We start from the raw sequence: 14,747 nt of genomic DNA, 5'->3' as shown, positions 1-14,747 counted from the left end.
GGCATTAAATTAGTTAGTCTTTAAAATGCTACAGGACTCTTGTTGTTTTTGCTGTATACAGACTAACACAGTTACTCCTCTGAAACATTTTATAAACAGTTTTTTATACACATTTTATAAACAGTTTGCTGGAAACCCTACTTGTTAAGGGTGAATAACAGAACATGCATTACAAAACATATCACTAAATGTTTTATTAAATGAAGAGCTGTTCAAATTTGTGCTTAACAATCCCCAGTACATTACACTAGCAATCCTTTAAATGAAAAGCAGTTTACAGGGAAGGAAGGGTAAATGAGAGCAAGTCTTGTTTCCCTAGGAGCTCACTGTCTATTTTAAGAGCTTCTGAAAGCTTTGAGAGTCTTTCTTATTGTACACTTTGGTTAAGCATCTGTCCTTACATCCAAAATTAGATATTTTGAGGGGAAGTCATGTGACTAGTTTTCAACATATCTACCTATAGTAGGCAAGTGGCAGACACCACTAATTTGGTTGATTTAACATCCTACACAAATGCACATCATACATCATTTGAAAGTTTATTATGTCTACTCTAAGATAAGGTATGATGTAGAGCTGTCAAGTCATCTCATTACCATAGAAACAGGGACTAAATGACATCATCAACATGTTAAAATGACAACTTTGAAATATTTGCATTCATTTCTGTTAGTTTAATGACTATTATTTCAAGATATAAAATTGGATTTATTTGTGGCCTCAAAGCATCACAACAACAATCTAAACAGTAAAACAAAATCTAATAATAAATGTGTATAGGTATCATTGAAATGTAATTGCACTTGTGACACTTCCAGTTAACATCATCATCTTATCCATCATTATGATCTCTTAAGACTACATAGGTTAGCAGAGTCTTCATTGCAATGGCATGTACACTGTTCTGTGCAGGGAAGATTGTTCTGATTATAGACACAGTTGATTGTGCAGCAACCCTTACTGGTACAGGCACAAATAAAGTCTTGAAGATGCTCAAATGCCATGGACCCTTGAAGAATATAGAAGTAGTTTATCATCCACATTTTTCCATCCAAGTTGCGAAGTTCAGCCAATATCTGTTTTATCTATGTGCAAATATGTGCACATCTTTGTTTGCCAACATGCTCTTCTGACATACTCTTCAAAACTTTCCCCACTTCTTTCTTTCATAGCTTTTGCATATTCACTCAGGATATGTCTTCTAAGGGGTCATCTAAAAGATGCTGGCTTTTTTCTGGTCAGTCCTACAATCTCACTGCTGTCCTTTGAGTCTTTGATGATTGTTTTGTCTGTTCCCACACCATTTCAAATTCCACAGAAAATACCAGGAGTCTGATGCACAGCAAATTCCCCAGATTCAAAGACACTGGGTACTTCTTTAGAGACATTTAACATATTAAGATTGTAGCTTTGGGCTAGTCTACACTTACCTGGAGATTCAGCGGCAGTCAATGGGAGTTACGCAAACTATGCAGAGTAGCTTGCGTAACTCACGTCCACTGCTCTGCTTCCCTTCTGCGCGCTGTCTACACTGCGCTATGCCGACAGGGACAGCGTTCCCATCGACGCAGCACTATACTACTTGAGTGTCGACTTCCTGATCGATTGAGCGGGTCTACACTGACTGCTCAAATTGATCCAGAAAAATCGATCTGGCGGCGGCAAATTTGCCGCCGCCAGTATAGACATGGCCTTTGTATTCACCTGGCATATCTGGACTAATCTGCAGTAAAGAAGTATACAAACATGGCATGCTGTGTGTGTAGGTAAAGTTTCCAATCACCCTTTCGCTCTGCATGGACATTTAGAATATCTGCATAACACGGAGAAAATGATCCCAAAACTTGAATGTAGGAGACTGGCCACTCCCCATATCTGAAATTCCAGTAGTAGTGGTAGCATATGTTGAATTACAGCACCATTAAGTTCTTTATTGACATGTTGTAAGAACTCAGTGTCAGCCAACATTTGCCAAACAAATACTGGATCTAACCTTAATTTTAATCCTCCTCCATGCTCACACCATTTAACAAATGAATAAAGTTTCAGAGCACCGAGGGCCTCATATATTAGAATCAAGCCACCCAGAGCATGGTTGAATTGCTTTCCAGAAAGCATATGATCTGCAGTACAAGCTGCATACACATCTGAGTTAACAAGGTCTAGCAATCCAGCATCTCCCCAGATTTTCCAATACATGCAAAAATAGCATAAAACATGCAATACATGCAAAAAACTGCATGAAAGGCACTAGCCAAATTACATTGGTACCAAGTTCATTTGGGAGAGTCATTGCACTTGCTGAGCAACAGCACATAGCTGCAGATCTATGATCTGAACAGCATGCTGTTGTCAACAGCTGCTGACATTTCCTTACATTTCAGCATTATAGTACAGACTGTGGCTGTATCAGGTGGCTTGGCATCCAAAATAGATGCATATGCAACTGCTGTGTAGATGCTCTTCTTTGTTGAAAGATTGTGGTTGAAAAAAGTCCAAAATGGAATCGCCTGAGTATAAACAATATCAACATTATTTGGCATTGGTAGGGCATCATGAGATAGAAGTCTTAAAAGATTCCAAGAGAGATCTCAGATAGCATTACTTTGTACCTGACAAGAGTTTATTTTCTCAAGCACCTTCTCATGGCAAGTCAGTTCTGGATATGTTCTAATTTTCCAAATGCTGAGCACTGCATAAGAGACTCTGATTGCCCAGGGAGAGTTAGTGAATTTTCTTTCCCACAATTGAAAGATATTTCTTGTGATGCTGGACTATTTGCAGGCTGTTCTTGAAATTCCACTCTAGCCATTGAATGAAAGGTATTCTTTCCATCAACGGTCACTCCACAGAGGTCTATATTATCATCTCCTTCATGGATGAGATTTCCACCAGCAGGAAACAGTACAATTCCATATGGAATGAACACACCTCCCTGAAGACTGTCTATTTCAGATTTTGCAGCACTAATGATGAACTGTCTTAGCTCATCATAAGTGATTCAGAATCCATGAAGGTTTAGTATATGTGAAGGGTCCCCCAGGGTGCTACCTGGGACTAGGGTACTGCTGTGCCACCTTAACTCTCTAGACTAGGTTGTCTCACACACTACTTTGCTACTGACAAGCAGCAAACCCCTCCAGGTGCTGATATCACTCAGCCTAACAGTAGGTGGAGCCTTATGCCCAGCTACATTACATGAATGCTCTCAGGGCCATTCACTAATCTCACGGAGAAAGGCGCCACCCAGCCAGTCCACCCCCACAGTTCCCTGCTCTGCATCCTGAAGTTGCCCTGTCCTGCCTGCTCAGAAGTTTGAACAGTAAGTTTATCACCCGGTTTGCCCCTTCCTCAACGTGGAGAAGACACACCAACTTTTGTTAACTGAGTGGGGATTTTTCCAAACACTTCAATGAAACACACACTGTTAGTTAAAAATGTAAAACAGGTTTATTAACTATAGAAAGGTGGACTTTAAGTGAGTATAAGGGGAAGGCAAAAGAGAGTAGAGATGGGTACCAAAGAAAATAAAGATAAATACGCAATCTAAATCTTAAACCTCCAACACTGGGCAGCATCTAGATTAGACAGTTTTCTCACCCCACTTAAATGTTCCAATTCTCAGTATACAGGCTTCTTCCAAGACTGGGTCCAGTCTCTTAGTGTTCCAGCATTCCTGTTGCTTTCAGTGTGGATGTGGGAGGAGAAAGAACAAAACCTGCAGTCTCTGGTTCCTTCCTTTATATCTTCAGACCACGTGGCCATTAGATACTAGTCCAGGTATGTCCAGGTGGACCCTGCTGAGCCACAAGATTCCTCAATCCTTCCTGTGCAAGTGAGTCACACAGTTGAGCAATTTCTACTGCATAGTCTTGTACAACTGTCATTGTGTTGTAAATCCTTTGTTTACAAATCCTTTATTGGCTGATAGCCCTCTCCTGGATAGGGGTGCCTCCTCTGCTGTTATTAGCAAGCTTATAACATATTGTAATAATAGCAAAAAATCTTATAATTTAAAATCTTATAATTTATAATATTTTGACAGCACAATGGGTATTAGCAGAGTATGACCTTTCATTGGCTATCTAATATGGCATGCTTAATATGAATTAATACAACCATACAGAAATGATGAATATGGGGTTTACAGTGTGCTGCTTTGGGGTATACTGTGTCACAGTATTTCAATTAAACAGAGACCCAAACTCATGGTGGAGCTGTACAGAAAGGCTTATGTGAAGTGATGTGATAACATTGGAACTGTTAAATATTATGCACGCTGTAACTGAGACACACCTTCTTTGAACGTCTTCTGAAGGATGATATTCATTACTGGTTGAATTATATGTCTCTAGCAACCAAAGGACAAACTTCTGCACCAACTGGGGTATAAATGTAGCTGAGCTTTGTAAAGTACAATCACTTGGCTTTGGATAATAATCTGAGGCTTTCATTTCATCTTTTTCTGAGCCAAGAACTGAAGTGGCATTATGCAAAACCACTAATTCATTTGAAAGCTGTTTATCAGACTCACTGGCCAGAAGAACATCCACAAAACAGCTTGGACAGTATCATTAATATTATTATGCTGCACAGAACAATTGTAGATTTGCCCTATTCATGGAATGAAATTGCAGAACCATAGTGTAATTCTAATTTTGCCTGTATTTTGCTACTGGAATAGTTTCCAGTTTCTACATCTGAGGGAAATAAGGCTTTATACCTTTGTAGCATTTTGGACAGGACAAGAGCCTTCTTGTTGTACAAAAGATTATTGTCTATCCCTTCAATCACCTGATAAAATGCAATGTCATAAGATGACTGTGTTGTTGCAGTGTAACTAAATGATTTTGCTTTAAGAGGAAGAAAAACATGCTGAGAGATAAACTGCATCCTTGGCAATCAAGTCTTCCACCGATATTTTGCACAAAATGTCTTTGAACTGCTGTCTCTCTTTGATTAGTTGCTCTCTCAAATGTTTCTATTTTATGAAACTTCTTTCTTGTGTGTTTTTCTCAAGCAAACAATGCAGCAGGACCAATCACTGGAGGACATGATTGATTTGATGGCTATAAAAGAGGGAGAACATGATGCTCTCTGATCAGATTCAGAGTCTGTTTTCTTTCCTGAGTTCAATACAACTCTGACACGTGCCAAATTCGACTTGCTTGTGTATTTCTGAAAGCAACTCTAGTGATAGAGTATTGCTGGCACATCTTCTAAACTTCCCAAAACTCATCCAGGAGCTGCCAATATAATTCTTCTCTCCTGGTTTCAGCTGCCAACATCACAGAATTCTCTCTAGCACTGGTGGCTTTTGACAATTTTGCATTCTTTTGATTTTCTTGACAAATAACATATTTTTCAAAGTTTGTGGAGTCTTTTTCTCTTTGATGTAAGCTTTAAGGGGTTTGTATCCTCCATCTTTTCATATACTGTAACTTCTTTGTAGAGGTAAAATTCCCAAAACATATGGTTAGAATTAGCACTACACCACTTCCACCAGTTTTCATCTAGCAAAAGTATACAGGCTTGGGCTATATTATATATAAATTAGATCTATATGTTAGTAGCAAAATTGAAATTTTTGTTTAGTGAGCACTTTGACTGAAGCCCAATATGCAGCTGTGTATTGTCATCTTTAACACTACCATTAACCTGTGCATAAGCATCATTGAATTTAAAAGCTAGTTTCTAAACTATTTCAAAGGCTAATACTGCATGCACAAAAGCTTGCAAAGGAAGAAGCATTACATTAGGAATTCACATACTTCTACATTTACACACGATGCAGTACAAACCATGAGCACACAATCTACTGTTACTGGTGCACAATCTCTAATGTGACTAATCTGGTCACCAAATTTCAATTGAAAATATATAAAACTATTTTTCATGTTAGTAGGTTGAAAAATGTTTGATATCTGTTATTTTTGCCACATACTAAATAGCTTTATCATTGCTGAAAAAAAACCTGCCCATGAAAAACAATACAAATCTTTTAATACATTGTCGTTTGATAGCTTTGACCACTTAAAGTGTTGAAATTAACTTGTGAGTAAAAACTGAAGTCATAGTCCTGTTGCAGTGTTTCTGGAACTGTGCAAAAAATGACACTTGTTTTGAGCACCACTGTTTCATCTCACTTGATGGTTTATTCTATAATTAGATTAACCAAAGCAGTAGCAAAATAACTTCTGTTGTACCACACTGGTTAACAAGATGCCTAACACACTCCCTTTAGGCTTTCCAGATTTTGGCTCCCATCAAGACAAACAGGTTTAATATAGTGAGGGGTAACTGAAAACTCATTTCGCCTTAGTTAGGTTCTACCAACCCCAAAGGATCGGGCACTTATCCCCAGGTCAATATGAATCTCAGATCTCACCCAAATATCACGCTGTCAGTCAATCCTTAGTAAAGTCATTAAATATTATTAATAAAAGGAAAGAAGAGAGTTATAAACGATTAACAGATCATATACACACAAATGATTGCAAAGTCCTCATATCAGGTTCACAGTAATGATAGAATAGATTGCTGGCTTGCAAAAGTCTCTCTGGGAACTTTCAAAAGATTGGAAGGTCCTCAGTCCATAGCTCAAAATGCTCCTTTTTATTTGCATCACCACAGTTCAGAGAATTAGAGCAGGAAAGAGGCAACATGGAATAGTCTCTGGTGTCTTTCATATTCTTTGCCACATGCATGGAAATTTACAGTCCCAAACAAAGCCCACAGCCAACGTTCATGAAAAGTTACTGGCCCAAGATGGAGTCCAGGGTCACATGTCCTTATCACATGACTTTACATGCTTCGCTGACTCACAGGGCAGCCATTGCCCATGTTTTTTCTGAGGTGTCCACAGGAGATGCTTACTGGGCAGGATGAATTTCTTCAATGGCCCATTGTGAGCAAAGTGTCCTTAATGGGCCATCAACATATAGCTGTCTAGCCCTGATGTAAATCTATCTGTGAGGGTGTGTTACCCCAGAATACAACACATGTTTAAGTTACAAGTACATAGCCAATATTCATAACTTTAGATACAAAGATAATACATGCATAGAAACAGGATAATCACACTTAGCAAATCATAACTTTTCCATTGATACTTTACTTGACATACTATATATCAGATTTATGAAAATTTCGTAACAGTGGTAATAAAAAGGGATATAAATGATCACCTTTCTTATACACAGCATCACACGGGGATTGGACAACAGGGGAAGGATGACTCAATAATTGACCTGTTCTGTTCATTCCCTCTGAAGCATCTGGCACTGGACATTGTCAGAAGACAGGATACTGGGCTAGATGGACTATTGGTCTGACCTAGTATGGCCATTCTTATGTTCTTCTTTTCTGTCTTCTAAGACTCTGTGATAAAATTAATCAACCCAATTTGTTGGACACTTTGACCATTAGAATCAACCACAGCATATGAAAGATTGTTCAATGGTTATGGTGAGAGGCTATGATTTGGGAAACCAAAGGTTTAATTTTCTGCTCTGCCACAGACTTCCTGTGTGGCCTTGAGCAAGTCTCTTAGTGTTACTGAGCCTCAGAGCCCCATTTGTAAAATGAAAATAATAGGGCCTATCTCACAAAGATACTATGAAGATAAATACATTAGACATTATGAGCCATTCACATACTATGGTCATGGGGGCCACAGGACAATAATACAAATAAAGGATAGATAAATAAAGTGCATAAAAAAGAAAGGTGACATGGATCTCCCTAATTCACAAAACTAAAACACCTGACAAAATGTAGTAGCCATGAGGGCTTTGTCTTACAGTTAAGACATGTTGTAACATTTCCTCACAACGCTAATGCTAGTTCAGATGCAACAATATTGGAAACAGTGCTAGCCTTTGGACACATCTACATAGAGATACCCAGGAAATTTAAGTCAAATAAATTAAAGGTGTAAAAGTGAAGTGCATTACTTAAAGTACATTAAACCCCAGTGTGGATGCTCTCATTCACAAATAAAGTGGCATTAGTTTGGTTTAAATTAATTCACTTAATTTAAATTCACATCTTTAGTTAATTTGACATCACTTTCCTGAGGAAAAGCCCGTGATGTGGTCACAGGCCATTGCAGGTGTTATTAACATCATATCATTTAACCCTGCTCAGAAACAAGCCAATACAATATGTTATTACAAAGACGCTGGTAATAACTGGTGCCCTCACTAGAATAGAATATCCAGTGTTACCAAACTGATGGAAGTGAACACATTTTATCAACTGGGGAAAAAGTTTAGAAAATGTCCCTACTGTAGAAGACTTCAGAGAAGGCCTTAAGAAAGTCAAACAATATTTGGATTCTGCTGAGAGCAGGATTCCTGTGAGAAATACTGACCTGATAGCTGAAGTCAATTGAAAGCATCTTAACTCTGCATTGTGTGACACCATGAAGGGGAAAATATATGGAAAAAACTTGATGTATCTTTAAAAAAATCAATTTCATCTAGTCTAGGACAACAAACATTAAAATGCCTTAATTATACCATTATATCATGACACCACTAGAGGCAGAATTAAAGTTGTTTAAGTGCCTTAACTGTGCATTTCCATACCTCAATATATTTGCATTTCTTTTAAGTGTAGACTTACATCACAGAGTAAGATGGCCCTTTAAATGTGCAGTGATTCCTGCAAAGGGAGGACAAATGAAGAGAGTACAGCCCAGAATTCAAAGATTCCAAGGCAAGAGGGAATCGTGATCATCTAGTCTGACTTCCTGTGTAACACAGACCATAGCACTTCCCAAAATTATTCCTTTTGAACTAGAGACTCTTGATTTATACTGTGAAAGGGGTGGACTTTCTGGGCTTAGTCAGCGGTTAGGTCACTGCAGTGACCTGACAGTGCGGGGAGCCAGAAGTGCTGGGAAGCAGTAAATGACTGAAACAGAAGGGAAACTTAGGAAGGTGCAGGGTCTGACACATTGTTCAGAGGGACCTTGCTACACTTTAACTCTGAAATTCCTGTGTTAGTAATGCTTTTGAGATAATTACAATATCCCTTTAATGTTTTTTACCTGAAGTTACAGATATGTACTCTCCACCTTGACTCCACTTTAGCATAGTTTTTGCATTTGAATAAATAGTGCTACCAGAACAATGACAAGGACAATACAAGTTAATAGAAGGAAAGAATTGCACGAGCTGACTTTGGTGATGTAACTCAAGGGAGTAGAGTTTCAGAGTTTTCTCACATTAGACCACCATGCAGATTTTTAAAAAATTATATCACTGTATCTATTAACAAAATTGAAAATGTGTTAATTTTATTCCATGTTCCAAATATTTCATATTCCTAATCAGAGTGCAGAAGAGTATACTGAAATTAATATGATCATATGGCAATGCACGAATATGATTTAAAGTATCTCTGCAGCTGCTGACTGAGAAGGTAACCCTTTTTAGTAGCTATAACCCTGAATCACTGTGTTGAAGAATTAAAATTCATAATTATCAGCCCCTCCATTCTTGCAATTCTTTCTTGAAAAAGTGGTGTTTCAGTTGTAGCAGAAATTTCTCCCTAAAGTACTTTCAGACCTCTCTGTAAATGAACCATGAGCTTGATGCCCTACTACCCAAAAAACCCCTCTTCCCTCAAAGTATGTTTGTAAAAGTACCATAATTTTTTGCTTGCATGACAAATTGCCCTTCAGAAGGACAAAGGTACTCTTTGGAAGTAGATAAGCCTTGAACACAGGGTCTCTTGTTTCCAAAGCCAATATCAGTCAGTGACTAACAACAATTAAAATTCAGACTGATTATCAATAATAGGTTAGGAAAGGCAAAAAACCACCAGATAGTAGGTAAATTAGCAGCAAACAACTTTTTTTTTTTTTTTTAAAGTTTAATATATTACTGCCACAATCAGGCAAAATAAAGAATTAAACTTAATTGTATTAAAACTCATCCCAAATAGTTGTAGGAATAGTAATCAGTTTCAAATCAGAAAAACAACTTGAAGAAAAAAAAACAACCTAAAGAAACGTCTACTACAAAATTAACAGTTTTGGTTTAAGATTAGGCTTTATACACAACTTATTTTCTCTGAAAACAGTGCATACTTGTACCTTTTTATTCTTATTCTAAAATAGTTTTCTTTCAAACTCTTGTTTGAAACTCATGGTTAAAAGGATGTTACTACCAAAGGTACCACAATGCATAAAAATGGTTCACCTTTAATTCATAAAATAAATGTAAACAGAGAATTTTGAGTATAATTAACAATAAATATTGCAATACTGTTTTGTTGATTATGGTGGGTGTTGTTTACAGCAAAGACAAAGAGGAATAGCAACAGGTTTCTCAGTACACCATCCTGAACCTACCACCACCTTTTAGATATCTGAGTACCACAGACCAAAATCATCTATTCCAACCTCCTATAATATGCAGAACAGCTCCTACTACATATTAATAAGTGCTTTATCCAAGAACTTCTACATTTTAGTTATTCCTAAAAACATTTTTACTTATGTTTAGTCTAATTTTATGTTTTTGCTCCTAATTCACATTCCTGCATCACGCTGAATAATTCCTTCCCCTTCCCAACGTTTATGCTGTTGAGATATTTGCAGACTGTTTTGTTCACTCTTATGTTATTTCCTAAACAAATGCTTAATTGTTCCATTATACGTTAAATTTTTTCTGTATAATTGTTTAAGAAAACCAAATTCCTAACAGTAAGTCAATAGTTTACTGCAGTGCTAGCAGAGCTAATGTGACGCCAGTCTAACTGAACTTGATTATTCTCCCCTCAGAATAGACTGATTACAACTTAACGAAAACTGTTAGTTTTAATCACAATACCTTTCTGTACAGCTACAGGGAGTTGCTGAAGCCTCCAAATTGACATGCAATCAATTTTCATTACAAGCTTTTTCTTTCGCTGTTTTTCCTGCTTCAAAGCTTCTTCAGCCTCTTTATGTTCAGCTTCTAGCCGCTTAATCAGCTCAGTGACCTCTGATAACACAGCTCCTGTTTCCTGCTTTAAGGTTAAAGTCCTGCTGTCTTTAAAATACATTTTAAAAAGTGATATATAAAACCGTATATAAATATATTTCTTATATAAGTTTATACATACACACACACACACTTCAGTTAAATTCTCAACATAACATTGTCCTACTCACATATACCAGAGTATACACAATTATTTGCAACACAAAACTTGTACTTTCAATAGTATCTTCCCTCACTTTATTTCAAATACAGAGTATAGTAAACGAATAGTAAAACAGCTGACATAATAATCTCTCCTGTACTTATGGGGATAACATCCAGATAAGAGTACAACTGCAAAATTCTTTCAGTTCTCTTTAATGTACTTTTTCTTGCTGAGAAAGTACCTTATTAAAACATGTGTGACTCTGATAAAACTCAATGGGATCTCAATATCACTATTTACGATCAGTATTTAGACTTAGTCTAAATTCCACTCTGTGAAAAGCTTCTACAGAGACTGCTTCGAGCACTAAGGATAAATTATTTCTATAAAAGAATCTTTGAGGTCAAGGTCTGCTGTTCTGATTTACTGGCTTACATGAAATATTAACATGTTTTAAACTACAGTCTTTAGGGCTTCAGCTGGGCCTTCCATTCTGCACCTACAATTTAAGGCTGGAAGGGACTACCAGATCATCTCGTTTGACTTCCTATATAACACAGGCCACTACACGCCACCCAGACATCTCCACACTAAGCCCAACCACTAGACTTCAACCAAAGTATTATAGCCCTCAGAAGACCAGACTATTGTGTGCAGCAGACAAAGAACAGGTTAAAAAAAGTCAAAAAATTGGAAGCACAGAAAGAGAAGCAATTACTTAAAATCTGGGGTGAAATCCTTGCCTTATTGAAGTCAATGGGAGTTTTGCCACTGGAGCCAGGATTCCATCTCTGACCCCTAGTATTGATTGACAAGTTATGTAATTGGCTTCCTTTTGATAAATGGAAAGTCAAATTTGTTTTATTTTTAAATCAAACTTTAAAAAGTATGTGCTGGATATTGTTTTTAATCATCTGAATTGTAAAACAGCTTCAGCCTTTTTGTCAAGGGAACTGCATGAATGCATTGTATTATTATTACTATTATTGTAACAATGCCAACCAAAAAAGGTTTCTAGAATTTTCAGCAGCCACATAAGCTATTTTTGGCTGGTTCATACCCTAAATACCTAAAATAGACTTGAGATTAAAACACAGAAATGCAAGTTGTCTCAGCATAAACAGAGCAATTTATGACTCTATAATTTAACAGTGCTTAGTATGCTATTGTGTTTTAGCTCTCCACCTTGTATAAATCAGGAAGATATTTACATTTTAAAAATGCACATATATTAGATATATTGCAATCACGGTTACAACTTTAAAAATTATTTTACACAAGGGAAAACAAATGTACTAGTAAACTTCTGTCATTCAGAATGAAAACCTGGAAACGGCTTTACCTTCACAATACATCCCAATGTCTTTAACATCCAACTTAGAGGAGTTCGGTAACCAGACATCTTCAGTATATTTTGTGCTGTCCGTATTTGAAATCCTATATGTACAGTCAACTGTCAGTAACAATTTTGTCATTCAAAATGGCATGCTACATATTAAACAGACCCTGTCAAATAAATATTACTTTTTAGGACAGAAATTAACATGTTCCATTTTTAAAAAATGTCCATGGCAATTCCATGGCAAGAACAACTTCTGCATTTCTAGTTGTATGAAGGAATTTTATAGTTGCACACCTCCCATCTATTCACTGCTTTGAAAGTTTATCTCATACAATATATAGTTCTCCATTGTTTAGTAACGATCCACAGCTTTTAGGGTACATATCCACATTCACATCATGAAAGTTTTCAACCTTTGAAAAAGATATTCTGGAATGTTTAAAATCTGACTTCACACACGTGTTTCCAAAAAAACTGTTACTTACTGTAACTGTGGTCTTCAAGATGTGATGTAGACTGTGTATTCCACTTAAGTTTGTGCATGCCCAGCACACTGGACCCAGAGACTTATGCCTAGCAATACCAGTACGGGAGCAGTGCTCATGCTGCCTCATTGCTGTGGCCAATCCCCTGGCTATATAAGATGGTGCCACCCCAACTCCCTTCAGTTCCCTTGTACTGAAAGCCCATGAGAGGAGACTCCAGTACAGAGGGGATGGAGAGTGGGTCACGAAATACATGTCTATAACACATCTCAAAGAACCACACTTACAGTAAGTAACAGTTTATTCTTCTTTGAGTAGATGCAAACATGTAGTCCATTTAGGTGACTCACAAGCAATACCACAATCTGGAGGCAGTGCTTAGAGTCTACTGAAACAGGGATTGCAGAACTGAACTTCTGAGGCCTTCATCTGCTCTGGAAAATGTGGCAATGGCATAATAGTCTGTAAACATGTATGTACAACCACATGGCCATCCTGCAAATGTCTAGTATGGAAATGTCACTGAGTAATGCTATCGATGTTGCTTGCACTCTTGTGGAGTGAGCCCATATTCAGTGAGAGGGCGTAGCTGAAGCTCTCTCATATGCAGCCTTGATACAAGATGCTATCCATCTAGAGAAAGTCTGTGCAGAGACTGTTTGCCCCTTCATGTAATCCACATATGACACGAACAGACATGATGAAACACAAAATGGTTTAGTCCAGTCCAGGTAAAAGGTTAGAAACCGCTGACATCCAGAGGATGGAGCACTGTTCTTCTGGGGATGAGTGCAGCTTAGGAAAAAGCACAGGTAAACACACTGCCGGATTCGGATGAAACAGACCATCTTCGATAAAAACTTTGGATGTGGTCTTGTCCTCGGAGAACTGAGTGTAAGGTGGCTCAGCCATTAGGGCCTGGAACTCTTCTTGCTGAAGTGGGTAGGAGGGGCAGCGGACAGGATGAAAGGGGCTCGAACAGAGGATCCATCAGAGCCACCAGAACTGTGTTTAGGTCCCACAAGGGAACCAGTTCTTGGACCGGAGGATATAAGCAAAGAATCCTCTTCAGAAATCTCATCACCATGGCATTGGGAAAAAAAGACTTCCCTTGAACCAGGGGATGGAACACTGATATTGCAACCAAATGCATTCTCAGCAAACTGAGTGTAATGCCCAATTTCTGAAGATGTAACAGATACTCCAAAGATATCCTGGATGGAAGCCTCTGTCAGTTGAGTACAACGGACCAAGGCACACCGAGAACATGACAGGGAGCAGTGACAACAGACATAACGGTTCAGTGGTTCACTCCATCGGAAGGGCTACAGGTGACGTAGCCCTGGGAAAGCCCTGGATGAATGGTGAGGTCAGGACCAGAAGGCAGAGCAGATCTACGGCTCCACTGTACACTGATGACATGGACACAATTGGTACCGGCATCTCCCTCATCAATGTTGTACTTAATCGACACCCGGAGGCTAGAACCAGAATGGATGGTACAGGGTTTCTGCCCTTCCAATTCTGTACCAGGGAAGAGTCAGAGGTACTCATGCCATCCCACATGCCGGAACCAGTATTGTGTCAGTTTGCACTTTTCCTGAGGGAGGCAGAGGAGTCATCCTATAACCTGGAGTGGTACCAATTGTCTTATGAGATCTCTTCCTCTGTGCCAACAATGGAGAACGGCTTCTCCATCTTTTCCATAAGGCACCTGCCATGGAACAAAGGTGGCATCACTCTCCGAACCTGAGGGCGATCTTCAACCCAAGGAGGGC

General features: G+C 38.2%; 1 protein-coding gene across 1 annotated transcript in view; it reads right to left on the bottom strand.

The window, feature by feature from the left end:
• The window catches only part of CCDC178 (coiled-coil domain containing 178), a 320,921-nt gene that overhangs the window by 257,737 nt on the left and 48,437 nt on the right, over positions 1 to 14,747 (bottom strand). Inside the window, exon 5 of the mRNA XM_067553881.1 lies at positions 10,845 to 11,041. Within this exon, the coding sequence (XP_067409982.1) occupies positions 10,845 to 11,041 (197 nt within the window). The remainder of the gene's footprint in view (positions 1 to 10,844; positions 11,042 to 14,747) is intronic.

Source organism: Emydura macquarii, unplaced genomic scaffold, assembly GCF_026122565.2.
Source record: "Emydura macquarii macquarii isolate MOO-44397 ecotype Brisbane River unplaced genomic scaffold, CSIRO-AGI_Emac_v2 contig_1477, whole genome shotgun sequence".
In the NCBI taxonomy this organism is placed as follows: domain Eukaryota; kingdom Metazoa; phylum Chordata; order Testudines; family Chelidae; genus Emydura; species Emydura macquarii.
This window is presented reverse-complemented; position numbering and strand designations above follow the sequence as displayed.